The 15,618-nt window shown below is 50.1% G+C and overlaps 1 protein-coding gene and 1 long non-coding RNA gene across 2 annotated transcripts in view; both read right to left on the reverse strand.

Moving 5' to 3' along the window:
- Positions 1-15,618, reverse strand: part of MAPKAPK2 (MAPK activated protein kinase 2) — a 50,984-nt gene that overhangs the window by 34,131 nt on the left and 1,235 nt on the right. Inside the window, exon 2 of the mRNA XM_034667657.1 lies at positions 15,438-15,614. Within this exon, the coding sequence (XP_034523548.1) occupies positions 15,438-15,614 (177 nt within the window). The remainder of the gene's footprint in view (positions 1-15,437; positions 15,615-15,618) is intronic.
- Positions 5,164-15,424, reverse strand: LOC117803445. Its single transcript, XR_004627320.1, has 2 exons — positions 5,528-15,424; positions 5,164-5,255 (listed from the first exon to the last, which is right to left on the reverse strand). It is a non-coding gene; the product is annotated as an uncharacterized LOC117803445 (long non-coding RNA).

A 15,618-nucleotide genomic window follows, 5' to 3' on the forward strand; every position in this document is an offset into this window, starting at 1 on the left:
CACACCAGCTGGACAACCCCCAGGACTCTCCACTGACGGGGTCCACTGTGATGTGGACCTTTCCTCAATCTCTCAGCAAGGCCTGATCATTGGAAGGATCCTGGTAATGTTGTCTCATCTCTGCATCCCCCTCAAGCCCTTGGCAGGTCGAGTACTCTGAAAATGTGCCATGACGTTGGGTCACAGGCTGTGTTCAAATATCTGCAGGAGACTGAGTACACAAGATGGAACTGAGGCATTCTGTGAGGCTCCAGAAAACGCAACTGGCACTAAGGAATATTACGAGCTCAGGGAACCAAATTTTGAACTCAATTAACACAGAGCTTTCACAACAGCAATTCTTTTTTTTAATGGTGAGGTTTTCTTGAAAAGGGGTAAGCTCCCCAATCACTGGAGGAATTTAAGCATAGGTTCAATAGATCAGTGGTGGCCAAGCCCAGATAATTATCAGGTAGGAACACACATTCCTAAATGCTACCTTTGAAGAGTCTCAGACTCAGTAAGAAACAAAGCATGGGGCCCAGGAATCAGTATTTTCCAATCTTACCCCAGGTGATTCTGACAATTGACTTAGCTTGGGAGCCACTGGGCTAGCTGATCATTTGCTGGGATGAAGTCCTAAACAAGACGAACTAAATACTATTTAAAGTCCCTTTTTAAATGATTACCTTCTCTTTACCCTCTTACCCAGGCTTTAAAACCTCTCCTTGTGCAATTCCACAGATCTCTTTCCAGCTCAGATAACTCTTTACCGGGGTGTAGAATGATTACCTCAGCTCCCAGTGTTGTCTAAGAGAACGTTCTGTGATGATAGAATGTTCTCTATCTGTGCTGCCCCGGACAGGGGCCACTCGCTATATGAGACTACTGAGTACTTGAAACACAGCTGGTGCTACAGAGGAACTAATTTTTAATTTTATTTATTTAATTGTATTTATTTAATTTAAATAGCCACATGTGGCTAGGGGCTCTGCTATTGGCCAGCGCAGTGTCCCGTGAAAGAGGGCTTACATATTCACTGTAGGATCCAGGTAAACAAGCGAACTCCCTCCACCACTCTCAGAGCTCATTTCCAGCCTGAAGCACACTACCTGATGACAGGGAGATTAAATTCAAAGAAACAGCAGGAAAGGAGGAGCTCTAGGTCAGCTGTACCAAAGACAACAGTTACAGAGAACAAAGAGCCCAAACTAAAACTCTCACCCCTAAGGACTTTGACCTTCTCTGCCCGAGAAAGCAATTAACACCAGCAGCACTGGAAGTACCAGCAGCCACCACCCACCCCAGGAAGTGGGGCATTTTCCACCTTCCTCAGCAAGCAGACCTCATTCCCAGGGACAACCTACAACATCCCTTGGTTAACTAAACCTGGAGTCTCAAAGGTTTGTAAGGAACTTTTGGGCTGTTTTAGGGTACAGAAATGCAAGGGAGAGAAAATGAATCTAAGAAAGAAAGAAAGAACAAAAGAAAGAAAGAAAGAACAAAAGAAAGAAAGAAAAGAAAAGAAGAAGAAAGAGAAAGAGAAACAGAAACAGAAAAAAAAAAAAACCCCTAAACCCACTACTTTTCCAGACCTCAAAATTTTTCATCAGGGAAAATATATCATCTGCACACTTTCAAACAACTGGATTCCTGCCCAGGTACAGTACAAAGGCCAAATTCAAACCTGACCGAGAACTCCAGATTAACATGTGTGGCCTTCCAGCCTTGGTTCCTGCCTCCCACATTTCAGGCCCTTTTGCCCAGCATCTGCCTGGACACATACTCTGAATCTACCACAAAGTGTATTACCTGAGCCAAGAAGTATTGCCTCAACCTTCTGGAATACCAAACAAACACAGGTCAATGCAGCAGCAGGAGCGGCCAGGTGGGTATCAGGAGCCACCTGGCCTATTTAAACAGCTCCCACTGTCAAGCACAGGCCACCAAGCAACCCTCCAGGTAGCTAGCCTGATGCAGAGACACAGTCCTCAGAGGACAGGAACACTGACGGGGAGGAACAGGGGAGAAAGAAAGACCGGCTATGAAATGCACTGTGGGGGGTGGGGCAATGACCTTCATCAAACACAAGATACTGTTTCTGAAGTTTACTGGAAGATGGTTTCCCCCTTCTATAAAAAGAAAAAGGAAAAAAAACAAGAAGAAAGGAAAAGGAAAGAAAAGAAGATCATGTTGCAACTTCCTTCATCACAGCACACGCTCAGGAAAAAAACCCAGGCCTTGCTTCACTTTCCCATCTGCGCTAACGGTCAGCTCCATCCTGAGCCCCGACTTCTGAGGCCCTGAGAGGCGGGAAGCAAAGATGGCCAGAGCCTAGGGACAGAGAGCCACCCCATCACCTGCCAGCTGCCTGCCCATGCTACCACCTGAGGGGCTGAACACAGGACGGATGAGATTCTTCAGAGCAAGAGAGAAGTCATGTGAGGGCCCAAAGGAAGATAAAAATAGGCTGCCACAGGCTCAGGCTGGCCACCTCTTTTTATGACCCTTTCCTCCCTGGCTCTATTAGATGGTCAGCCAACACCCAAGCCCAAGCATTTCCTATTACCAGAAAGATCCCTGGGAGGAGGTCCTCTCTTTCGCCCTCAGCCAAACAGAAGGTGGAAGTAGCCAGTGTAATTCCTCTTGTTGTTCCTTAGCATCCCTCCTACCGGCCAAACTTCTCTGTGCCCTCCCCTGGCTGTGTCACCAGGATGATTCCATGATGTATGATTCCGGCAAAAAGGACCCCATCCCCTCACCCCTTCCACCCTGAGAAGCCCATCCCATGTCTCCATGTCCTCTGGGGCCACCCCACTGCCTCGACTCCACCACTCATGCACCAGCACCTCCCTGAGCCTCTTTCTTGTACGGAAACCCCCACATCACACCACTTGGCCTGCTTCTGTCAGAGACTGTCAAATGGGAGTATGTGTGAAAGGGCACAATCCTGACTGGGGGGGGGGGCGGTCTTTTTCATTCGCTTTACACACACACACACACACACACACACACACACACACACGTTCACTCCCTTTCTGAACTGTAAGTTCCCAAAGGCAGGACCCACTCCTTATCATTGTAGCAATTTGTACAAAATAAGCCTTCTATAAATATTTGATGATACAACATAAATTGCTAGAGCAACTAAGCACTAAATTATAATGGATTCATGGAGGAACTATTGGAGAGGCAGTATCATGAGCCTAAAGGAGCCCAGGTTTTAGGGTAAGACCCTCCCATCATTAGCAGCCCCAGGGGCTTTGCACGTCCAATTCCTCCCGACCCCTCCTGCCCGCTGCCCCTCTCCCCTCCCAGCATTTCCAAGGTGCACTCAAACACCACCTTCCCAGTAAAGCCTTCCCTGAGCCACACACACATTCTAGCATTCCACAGCCTCCTGCCCTCCTTTCTTTTTGCCACTGTATCTATCACCATCTGACAAGCTGTACCATTTAATTGATGACGTTTTGTCAGTCTCCCCTAGCTAGAATGCAAGCTCCATGCAGACACAATTTTTTGTTTGTTTGTTTCTTTGATACATGTAATGTATCCCTGGGACCTAAAATAATTTACAGCACTTAGTAGGTACTCAGTAAATCACTGCTAATGAATGCATTGTTCTGAACATGTCTGACCATGTTCTTCCCTTCTGTAAAATATAAGTATTCTGTAAATACTTTTACTTTGCAGTATTATTTTAGGACTTAACAACAATAGAAGTAAAAACCTAACACAATGCCTGACACAAAGTATCTGCTCAATAAAGACTGTTACTAATCTTAGAAACCTTCACAGTGTTGCTAAACCTTCCACAGTGATCTAAATGAGGCGGAAGACTGAAGATTGTTGTATGTATCAAACTTGATCTGCTGTTCTGATCTATCCTTAGGGAGACTGCAAAAGTCAACCTCAGCACTGCTAATTAATGTTCTTGAGTAATAAGTTGCTTCGTATCTCAGAGGGATAGCAGGCACCCTACGGCAAATCCTGATTAGAAAGGCAGGAGTCTAGTCTAAGCTGCTAGAAGGAATCAGCCCTCATTGTTCCAAATTCCTCTCATCTCATATAGCAGAGGTATTAAAGGGGTCTAAACCCAAGGGGATGACCCTGACTAGTCTCCCATTCGAGGCTAATCCTGCCATCTGGGCCTCCTGATGGCCAGTCAGCAGGGAAGACAGGAGGCAGACATGGAAGAGAATACATGTTTATAAACACTGGTTGAACGGCTGAATGAGTAAAACTGCTACAGCCCGGGGAACAGTGACAGAACACCGGCGTGTACGAAGTGAGGGCAGAAGGGAATGGACGGTCCCTGCTGCCTGGAACCTGGGCTACCCACCTTCTTCCCAGTGTAGGGCTGTTTTCCCAACAGTGGGGTTACAGAAACAGTAATACAGAAAGCCCTTCGTGCAATGCAGGAGTCCTCTGAGATCGAGTCTGAGATCAAGCCTGAGCCCTGTGATTCACAAAGGAGGAAACTGAGTGAGGCCCAGACAAGTTCTCAGACACAAGCCAGGTCTCTTGGATACCAGTCCCAATCCGGGTCTCCTACAAATCTGTGGCATGGAGTTAGGTGGCCTCACGAGATTCAAATCTCTGACCTCAGACCTGGCAACTTGGTACTCAGCACAGGTCTTCTTGTAACACACAGGAGCAAGGCCAACCGTAAGATCACCTTGGACTGCATCTGTGTGTCTCTGCTTTGTCTGGAGCTAACTGGAAGATGCCAAGAGCTGGAGGAGAGCTGGCCAGTTCCACATCTGTCCCTCCCTCAGTTCAAATTCTCTGAGAGGCAGAAGGGTCATCTCTGTAGTGGAACAGGAAAAGGAGGGGCTCTGGAACAGGGAGGAAAAAGAGAAGAGGCATCAATGGGAAACTGTGGTCAGGGCCCTTACAAGAACAAGAAATCCGTTAGCAGAAACAGAAGGTGCCAGCTTGAGTCAGCACATCCGAAGGTGTGGAGGGAAGAAATGCCCAAAAGACTGTTCTGCTATGAATGGCTTTTTAGCAGACCGGAGGAAAAACAGGGACAGACACTTGGGGGGCCTTTACTATTCCCCTGGCTCAGTCTCAGAGAGCCTAGCCCAACATTATTCCATGCCCAGAGCCTTCCCCCTCGTCCCCCACCACCTGAGGATCACCATCGGGACCTTATGTTTAGGCAAGTAGGGCACACTATTGTTCAATTACCATACCTTTATTAGGCAGCTAGGTACAATGCATGATGCCAAAATACTCTATGATTTTTTTTTTTAATGAGGGCATACTGTCACCTGGAAATAAGAAAATATAAAAATAATGAAGATGTGAGTCTTCAGGAACTTACAATCCACTATCTAGAGGGGCCCCTTGAACATGGAGAAACAGACTGAAACAGAAGGGAAGAGTGTCTTGGCAAGTCTGACAGGGCAGGGCAGGGGAGAGCCACTTCTATTTGAAACCTTGCAGGAAAGTGGCAGCATTTGTACAGGGTGGAGTAGGTAGATACAGGCAGGGGTGGGGCAGGGAGGCAAGGAAGATACAGATGGACAGATGGCATACATACCATGCATGGGCAAAGGTGCAGGGGGGTGGGGAGGACGGGACAGGGTCCTATTCAGGAAACAGCAAACGTAAGCCACTTAAGCTGAAACATAGCAAGTATTCAGAAAAACAAAAACCAGATTGGGGTCAGATCAAGGAAGGATCTGGAAATCTCCTATATTCTACAGGCAAAGTGAACCCACTGAAGGGTTTAACCTGGGAAGCTACATGAACAGAGCTGGGCTTTAGGCAAAGTAATCCCCCAAGGCCCTGAGGGGGCAAGCCCTTCCTTCCCCAGCTGAGGTTCTCAGAGGCAGCCATGTGTCTCTCCTGGCCCCCACCCCACCCCCCTGCTCTCCATTCCTTCTTTCTCTAATTATACCTCAAACTCCAGTTTATGTGCTTTTTAAAAATCTAAGGCAAGGTAACCAAAACAAGTCCATGAGATCAGAAGGGTCCAGACACAGGCTAAGGGGTGCTCATGCCTCTCTTCCCCCAGGCTAGGAGCCCAGGTGACCAGCACCCTGCCAGGGTAGGGGGACACGGAAGGTATGAAGCCACGGAGAATACCACAGGCTCCAGTGGAAAGGATGGGACGCTTGGGAGCCCAACAGTCAGAGGAAATAACAAAACTTCAGTGTTTCTATAAACATAAGCATTTACAAAGCAGGCTACTATACACACTCATTCTGTCCCCATTTCCTTCTACCCTTCAGAGATCTGGGTGCCTGTAAGGACAGAGGCATGGCGAAGGGCACAAGATGACCCCTGCTACCATCGCCAGCACAGGAGAGTTGACAGGGTGCTCCAAGTTCCAAGGCCCCTGTGGCCTCCCCACCAGTCCACCTGCATTCCTAGGATGCTCTAAGTTCCACACCTGCAGCCTCCAATGTCCAGGGCTCCCTCTCCACTTCCCTGCCCCCCACGGTCCTCTGAGCTCTAGAGAAGTCAGGCCTGCCAAGCAATCTGCAGGTTCTCCACTTAGAGAGGCTTCAATTCCCCAGCTCCACTGAAGGCTGGCCTTTAGAATCTACAAGCCTTCCTCTAAGAATTACAGAAGTCAGAGAAGGAGGCCTGGGACAGAGAAGAGGGAGGGTACGGTTACTCCAAGGACAGGAGCTCCTTCTGTCAGAGTTAAAAATAAACTCTTAGCAATTTACACCCAACTCCTCCCTCCAGAAGCCAATGGGCCTTGGCAGATAAATCTCTCCCTGCAGAGAAAATGAGGCCCCAGGGGGACAGACAGGAGAAAGCAGTCCACAGAGACATGGTCCAGTATGCAACTCTAGGTGAAGCCAGAGGGCCCCCCAAGACCTACCTCGGCTCCTATTACTCTCCCTCACACACCTCTTCTCCCAAACAAACCCCAAGCTCAGAAAAAAGACGCAGAACCTTTGTTTGCATGGTTAGTACCAACACCTGTCCAAGGATTAGATAAATCAGAAAGAAGAGAATGCCAAAGTCGAGCTAAAAGAAATACTCTGCCCAGTATCTATCGGTTACACAGGTACCCCAGCTACCTGAGCCCCTTTCCCTCACCTGCCCAGGATCCCTAGGCAGTAGGGGAAGAGACCACCTCAATGGACTTCAGCGCACGTAGGTAGCAATAACCCTGCCCCGACCGTCAGGAGACATAAGAGACCCAAGTTCTCTGTGACCCACTGCAGGTGGAGAAGCTGGAAAGGCCAGAGGGGCCCTGGCCTGACTCAGGAAGGAGGCCCGAGAGCCAGGGCCTAGTGAGCCTTGGAAGCCAACAGGATGAGGTTATGCTTCTGAGCGTGGTAACCCGAAGCCCCACACTGCAGAGGGGGAGAATTTAGCTTGGCAACAGGGCAGGAGTCCTAGGGCAGGTAGCCTGCTCAGTCACAGGGCAGTCGGGGTGAGGGCCTGGGACAGCCTCACACGGGGCTCTCCCACTCATCCCCACACACCTTCTGGCGGGGAGGCCTGCTTGCCAGTGCAGCCTGGAGGAAGCCAGAGCAGGAGGAAACACAGGGGAAAGTCTCATGGACTCTGATGAACTTTCGCACCCTCCCCCTAACCCTTCCCCTGACGGAGAAGAAGCCAGGCACCCCCACGGAGCCTGTGTATGCACTGCCTCTTCTCTTATAGCCGGGGCTTGTCTGGTGGTTGGGGGCAACTTGCTTTCCTGAGCGCTAGGAGGGAGATATGACACCTGGTGCAGCAGCAGCCATGGCTCACTCCCAGCTACAATAGAAGGGGGCACGTGGGGAGACCAAGTGCGTGGAGAGAGACTCAGGTCCGCAGTGTGGCTGCAAGACCTGGGGCAGACGGCAGGGCCGGGCTGTGAGGGGAGACTGAAGCACTGGCAGGTTTATTTTTAGCTGTTGGGACAGAGGGGCTGAGTAACAGTTCCAGGCCCTGGGCGGGAGGCCAGGTTGCAAATGTCCCCTGTGTAGGCTGGGAGCCTAGTGACACTATGGATCATCACAATGGCAGCGAAGTGATGGACGCCATCACCTGCCACCGAGGGCTGGGGGGCAAGGCGCCCCAGAGGGGTGTGAAGGTGGAGGAGCCGGCAGGGGTTTGGCAGTAGGTCCCCTTCGCCTCTGCTTTCGGTTCAGAAGACTCAGTGGACGCAAGTGAAGCAGAGAGAAGGCATCAACAGTAAAGCCCCCTGTGTTCCCCTCCTCTTCTCTGAGACAGAAAAGGCTTCGAACAGTGGCCAGTTTCTGCCTTTAGCCACCACTCCTCACCTTCCAGATAAGTGCTCCATGGACACTGGCCACGGAGATGCCTGGGACGTCCCTCAAGAGTAAGATGCCCTTTCATATGACCCTTCTGGGCAGCTCAGGTTCCTAGCAGAATAAACACAGAGCTTGGCCCGTCTTGGAGGGGAACAAGAGTTACAGACCGGGTTTGACCTCGGAGCCCCGTCCCAGCCTCTCCCACCCGCCGTCCCAGCCTCTCCCACCCGCCGGCTAGCACACAGAGATATTTACTGGATCAGAGAATAAAGACCCCCAGCCCTGCTCTGCCAGAGGGCTCATCCCCTTTCCACTGCGTGTCTTCTTCCTCCAACCACAGACGATGGCCTGGCACACAGGACCCCATAGTCCAAAGCTTCAGGGCTGAAACTACTGCTTCAACATTAAGTGAACAGGAAGAAAAGGAGAGAGAACAGACAGTTCCGGGCATTCCTTTCTCCTCTTGCTTCTTTGGACTTCAGATATCCAGTCTCACACAGCCTTGGGGAAGGGCGGGTGAGTGGTGCCTGGATGTAAATCCTAATTTCTTCATCAGCTTTGGGAACAGTCCCCACCTCTCACCTCTGAACAGCTCCCAGTCCATTCCACATCTCCGGTGAATTAGAAACCCACTTGGATGAGCCCAGCCACAAGCCAACCCAAAGCCTGCCTAGTGGACAGTGGGTTAGATTGCAGCCCTCACTCCGTCCCTCAGCTGGGTGTCCCGTGCAGGACACAGCCTTAACAACCAGTCACAGCAGCCATGTGTGGCCCCACAGCTCAAATGGGAACAAAGTTTCAGATGGAGAACATGAAGAATTCCTCATCTCCACCTTCAGACACCACTATACTAAGATTCTTCTGACTTCAGGGTAAGAATGGATCCCCACACCAACCCCACCCTCAAGTTACACAGCCCATCCTCTCTGCTGGTGCACTAGCTGGAACACTTTCCAAGTCTTCGCACAAGAGAAGGAGCAGCGGGTCAGTGATGATTAGTAATTAACTGGACGCAGCTCCCCTAGAGCCTAGCATCAAGCCTATCAAAAGGTCATCCATGCTGGCCCAGGTGCTGCTGATGGTCAGACACGGAGGTCAGCAAGCCATCCTGACAGCTCTTGGCCTCTTTCCCCGGCCCAGCCTTCCACCACTCCCCAATACCAGTGCTCAGGAGCAACTGGTAGCCTGACCTCTGACATATGCACCAAAGCCTGGAAAATTTAACTGACCTACTCAAGGTCACATGACCCGTTAGCAGGGCACATAGACTGGACCCCTTTTTTTGCTTTCTTCTCTGGCACTTAACCAATAATAAGATAAAAATTCGTATCCATATATACTTTAAAATGCAAAATATCTGTATCCCTCTAATGATGAGAAAAGGTACAAAATCTGATTTGGGTTACACAGCTGGTGTACATCAAGCTCCCCAGTGGCGTGGCCCCTTCTCTTTACCAATGTCCCCATTTATGAGGTGGCCTATGTAGAAAAAGCCTAGTGACCAGTTAGGTGAGCTCAGTTTTGCACTGCAAGGGCCACCATCTCTCTAGCAACCAAAAAAAAACCAAAGGAACCCAGCCTAAGAGGAGGTTCCAGGGAACTGTGTGCCTGACGAAGACACATGGTAAGACCTTGGACATAGCGCTGACCCTTTAGTGACTGGCCTAGCCTCCCACTCCAGTGAGATGGAAGGAGTCAAGAAAGACAATCAGGGAGTGTCACCAGCTCTAAGGTGCAATGAGGTATGGGTCTCTTTACCACCTGGCCTTACATCATTACCAAGAGCAGGCGCAGCCCCTTCGAACACAAAGAACAACCCTGCCCTGCCTGCCCACCTCCCTCCTAGTACACTGAAGCACCTGGAAGAGTGCAGTCCAAGGAAGAGAGAAGAAAGGAGATGCCACATGGCCCGTGGAAGGGCCTGAATCAGAAGAAAGGAAGCAGGACCTCAAACCACCAGGGACAGTCCTGAATCAGAGCATGGGAGGGCCTCTTGGGAATCACAGAAGGACTCCAATACAGATGTCAATGCTCTGTCCTTCCCCACTGTGGCTGACACTCACATCCCCGGGATTCACGGGTGACAGGAGCTTTTGCCCCTCCTCCAACCCCAGGATCTGGCCAGGGATTAAGTCTGTAGTCCTGAAGCTTGACTCCTCCAAGCTTCTCCCTGAATCCTGACACCTGCTTCTTAAGGAGACTCACCAACTGATGATGGGTCAACTCCTCTGGTCCCAAGCAGTCAAAACATCTTAATCATGGGCACCAATACCTTCATCCTGCTGAAAGGGAACCTCTTCATTTCCCAGGTATCCACCAATATCTGGTCCTGAGGCCTGGGGCTCCTTTTCTCCTCCCTTCCATCAGCCACTGATCCCACATCTTAGCTAGAGATTATTTTCAAGCTCGATCGAAGCCCAGAATTCACAGGTGAAAAAGGACCATGAGGTGATCCAACTCTGATCCTGCCTCAGTGGATGCCAAGAGTCCGGCTGCAGTAAACAGGGGCCAAGGCCCCACAAGAGGGAGGGGGGTCTCTGAAACCAGAAACTAGGCCTCCCCAGTCTGAACCTCGGTGATTTGCCACCCTTCTTTACAACAGCCTGTTAGTTTACTTCGTGCCCCTCAAATACTGTAAAAATTACTTTTAATATAAAGCTAGGTTTGGTTCAATTCTGGGCCACCAACCCTACTGGCTCCTTGCCCACCTGATCTCCTGTTCTCCTCTCAGGGCCAGTGTCACCAGCCCCTCCTACAGATCTGCTTATACTTCAGAGGCCCAGCAATGAGCCGTCTCTGGCTCCTACGGTCCTCACAGATTTCCCTTCCAAAATTCTTCTACCCCCAGCCACACGATTTCACCTCTAGACCAACACCATGCAGAACCTTCTATCAGGACGAGTATATTCTTCCGCACTATCCAGCTCAGCAGCCAGTAGCCATGTGTAGCTACTGAATACTTGAAAGGTGGCTAGCTGATTTTTAATTTAAGTTAGATTAATTAATTTTAGTTTAAACAGCCATGAATGGATATTGGCTGCCATACTGGACAACACAGACTACATCTGTTAATGCCTTCTCCAAGTTGGTTTTTTGACCCCCTAAATTTTAAGGCACTTTATATGTCTGTATCCTCCATACAATAAAGCATTCTTAGTATGCTCAGCGAACCATTAACAACCTAGAACCTCAGTAGATATAAAAGAGGCTGATGTGGGGCACCTGGGTGGCTCAGTTAGTTAAGTGTCTGACTTGATTTCAGCTCAGGTCCTGATCTCAGGGTCCTGAGATTAAGTTCCGCCTCGGGCTCCATGCTGGGCCTGGAATCTGTTTGAGATTCTCTCCCCCTCTCCTGCCACTCCTCCACCTCAGGCTCTCTTTTTCTTCACAAGAAAAGAGACCGATTTAGTCAATGAAACTTCCCCCCCCCCATGTGATTCCATCCAGCAAACTGCATTCAGGACACCGCCGGCAGGCTGCCATGCTACCAATCTTGCTTCCCAGGAGGTATTCAGCAGGAGATGTGCCCGAGAGGCCGCTGCCTGTCCTGTGGGGCTGGGGGAGCTCCTGTGTCTCCCTCTGCGTCCAGAAGCAGCGTGGGAGGTTCCAATTATCTCCCCTTCAGAACACCAAAGGAAGCCACACCATAGTGACACAAAGTGACCTGGGGAGGGAGAACCACTGGAGAAAGGAAAGGAGAAGACATCACAGGACATTGTTTTCTCTAATCCACGCAATGGAAAGATAAACGGAGATAAGGTATGACAACATTCTGTATTTTGTAAAGCAATAATATGCTTCAACTAATCAGAGTCATGCAACGGAGAGGGACAACAGTGCCAGCTTTAATTAAATTTGTTCAGCTAATACCCAAGAGTCCGTATGACACAGAGATGCAGGAAGCAGCTGAGGAACCAACCCCATGGGGAATACAACCAATTATCACCCAAGTGGGTTGAGACTAGGTGTCCTTACCGAAGAAACAGTTAACAGAATTCCTACGTTCTTATACAAAAAAAAAAGTAAGATGTCTATCAAACACTCCCTAACAGGGGTGGAGATGGTATAAATTTTTGTTTTTTAGAAAAGCTTCTTACCCGATTTAAAACTCATGAAGCTGCTGAGTTGTACAGACGCTGCCCCTTCAACTTCAGGGGTTATTGCTGGGGAAGCAATAAATATCCACCCGGCACCCCCTCGCCAACAATCAAGGGGGTGAGAGAGTAGTGCCTCAGGCCTAAGGGGCTCTGGAGCAGCCGCCAACCCCAGGTCTGAGCCTGCTGACATCATTGCAGTTATGAAGTGGGAAAAGGCCTGAGACAGGGAGTCAGGTGTCCTGGGTTCTAATCCTGCCTCTGCCAAGTGCATGGCTCTATTACCTCCAGTGAGTTTTTGCTCTGGGTCTTGGTTTTCTCATCTGGAAGACAAGGGGGTTAGATGAGATGACCTCTGAAGTCCCTTCCGACTCTGACCAAGTGTGAGTAACACTCAGAACATAGAAAGAGCAGCCAGGATAGATGGTGAGGTGAGGTCACAGCACCCACTAAAAGCACTAAAATGTCGGCTCTCTGGGGTGGAGGTAGAAAAGCAGCAGCGCGAGTTGGGACTTTTTTTTTTTTTTTTAAGCACTGATTTCACTTAAGAGGGCTAAGAGGTCACCAGACCACAAAAGGAGCAGGACATGGTAGCCACCACCTCCCATCCACTCTCAGAGCTGTGAAACAGCAGAAGCCCTGCTCCAGCCTTACAGCTCCTGCCCCAAATCCCCAGGAATGGCCTAACACACAATGTCGAGTACCGGTCTGATCCCTTTTTCTACAGGCACCTTCCCAATGGGGCAATCCGTCCTAGCCCACAACGTCCATCCCTCTTGTTTTATAATCAAAACACTCCTGGTTTTGAAAATCACTTCACTACTCAGCACCTAAAGTTAAGTTCATCAAGATTCACGATCTAGAAATCTCTTTGGTGTATGTCTCAAACAGGATTCTTTGGACCAGATTCCCCCCACAAGCTGTAATTATGTCTTAGCCAATATTTGGATATGGAAGTGCTGTTGACACTGCTGTCGGTCTCCGAATGCCTCATACCTTCTTTCTTCCTCTATTATTAAGTTTTTACACAAAGATGTGTGGGAATCTACAATTTAACAGTTGAGTCAACTTATAAGATCTGGGAGCAGACTGCCTGTCAAAACAGACTGACTTCAATCTTCACCCACTTCTAACCTAAGATGGATGAATTATGAGTGTTATTTAAAATGCTGCTGGATTTTTCCTTTGGAAACTATTTACGGAAGGGAAACATCCAAATCTCTCTCCTATTCATTACAATAACAGAAATCTGAATTACAAGAGAAATCTGAATTGCCACCCTAAAACATTTTAGCGTTTGGTTTTCTGTGTCATTAAATAGAATAAAAAGAAGTTGAGAGCTTTTGTTCTGAAGTCTTTATTATAATAGTCCAACTATCTAAGGGAATGAACAGCTATCTGCTGATGGGTGAAGGCAGATGGCCTCTCAGAGGGATAGAAAACTCTCCCAGAAAGAACGTCTGTCACTTCCTCACCAGTACAGGTTAACTGTGGTCAAACAGTCTTCACTCAACTCCACTCCCCAAGGTCAGAGCCACAGTTAAACCACCACACCTCCTCCCTGTCCCCACTTACGAGTATGGAAAAAGTGGTCTAAGGCACAGCAACCAAAAAGCCCACAGCAACAGCTTACAGTAAAAACCAAAGAATCTGACAATGTTGGGGCTAGCTGAAAGCTCCCCACCCCCCACCCCCAAAAGGAGGATGCAAGCAGCAAGGAAATAATTTTAGAGGCCTTAAAATCTGGAAATTGGACCTGCTTGCCCTCTGCAACTGCAAAGTACCAGAGTTCTATTACATCTAATTATATATTCCAACAGTTCCACCCATCACACCTATCTGAGTTTTGTATTAATAGCTGAGATACAGCTAGTTGGGGTGGGCAGCCAGGGGGAAGAGAAAAATATAACACAGGAAGTATTTTTCTTCTCCTCCAATCATTAAGACGCCCCAGGGGAAACAGGCCTGATGTGTCACCTTTAGAGATGTGGTTTGATCTGAAATCTGAGGGGAAAACCTTTTTAGTGACCCTGAACACTGGCTCACACTGCACTAGGGACCCACCCATCACATCAGACCTCCAAGTCCATTCTGTTTAACTTCTGAAATAGGTATTCTCACTTAAATCCTCATCCCCTCCCCACCCCCAACCACCACACCCCCTTAAAAAAGAAAAAAAAAAACCGAGGTTGGGTTTCCCCAGCTCAAGGATAACGCTCCCTCCTACTGTCCACCAATCGCCTATGTCCAGGGCTTAAGTGGCCATCTCCGATTTGCGGAATCAGCACCGAGCCAAGCCGTGGTTTAGAGACCGGGTTCACAATGATCAATGGAGCTATGGAAACAGCAGACATCGCGCCAGAGCCTGCTGGCCTCCCATCTGGAGCCTCATAGGCACTGAAGGTGGGGGGGGGGCTGCTCTCGGATCAAAACAGTCCCTCCCCCGCGCCCGGGGGGCGGTGTCCCCGCGGAATCTCCAGCCTGGCACCTCCAGGGCCGGCGCGCCCCAAGGCTGCACGGCCGCGCTCGGGAGGCCCAGGGAAGTGAAATCACACATTCCGGCTCCCAAATAAGGAGCGAGGCTAAATAAACCTCTGCGATCCGACTTCTCCAAACTAACCGACCAACCAGCTCAATGAGTAATGGGTCTTTTGTGCCCGCAGAAAGAAAGAAAGGAGGGAGGAGAGGATGGGGAACCACAACCCCCGAAAATCACTTCCTTGAGCCGGGGTGAAATTAGCAGAAGTGGTCCCGAAGCCAACCGTTGCGCCTTGGCTGGATCCCGCTCAAACCCCAAAATGGCAGAGTCCTCACGAGTCCTCTCGGGTCCCGCCACTCACACCCGGAGGTGACCGGAAACTCGGTCTGGCGGCGTGGTCCGCGCGGACCTGACCTTCCCAGTGGCCCGCCCGCCCCCTGCCGCGCACTTGGCTCCCCTCGGGCGCCCGAGACCCACAGCCCCGCCGCGGCCACTCCTCCACGGCCCAGTCGGACTGACACCGGGTCCGGGAAGGGTAGGCGCGATCGCGCCCGGCGACTGTGCGCTTCGGCCGCTCCGGAGCGCGGGGCGGGGGTCGTCCCCGGGGGCCCCCCTATGCCCGTCCTCCCCTCCCCCGGCCCCCGAACTTACTTTTAGGGCGAATTTCTCCTGGGTCCTCTTATTGAAGATCTGCAAAACTTTCCCGTTGATGCCCAGTCCCAGGACCTGGGTGGTGACCTTGTAGTCGTCGATGATGGCGTTCTTCTTGATCTGCAGGCTCGACTTGACATGGAACTGGGGAAACTGCTGCGGGGGCTGCGGCGGCGGCTGG

This window comes from Ailuropoda melanoleuca, chromosome 8 (genome assembly GCF_002007445.2).
Source record: "Ailuropoda melanoleuca isolate Jingjing chromosome 8, ASM200744v2, whole genome shotgun sequence".
NCBI lineage: Eukaryota > Metazoa > Chordata > Mammalia > Carnivora > Ursidae > Ailuropoda > Ailuropoda melanoleuca.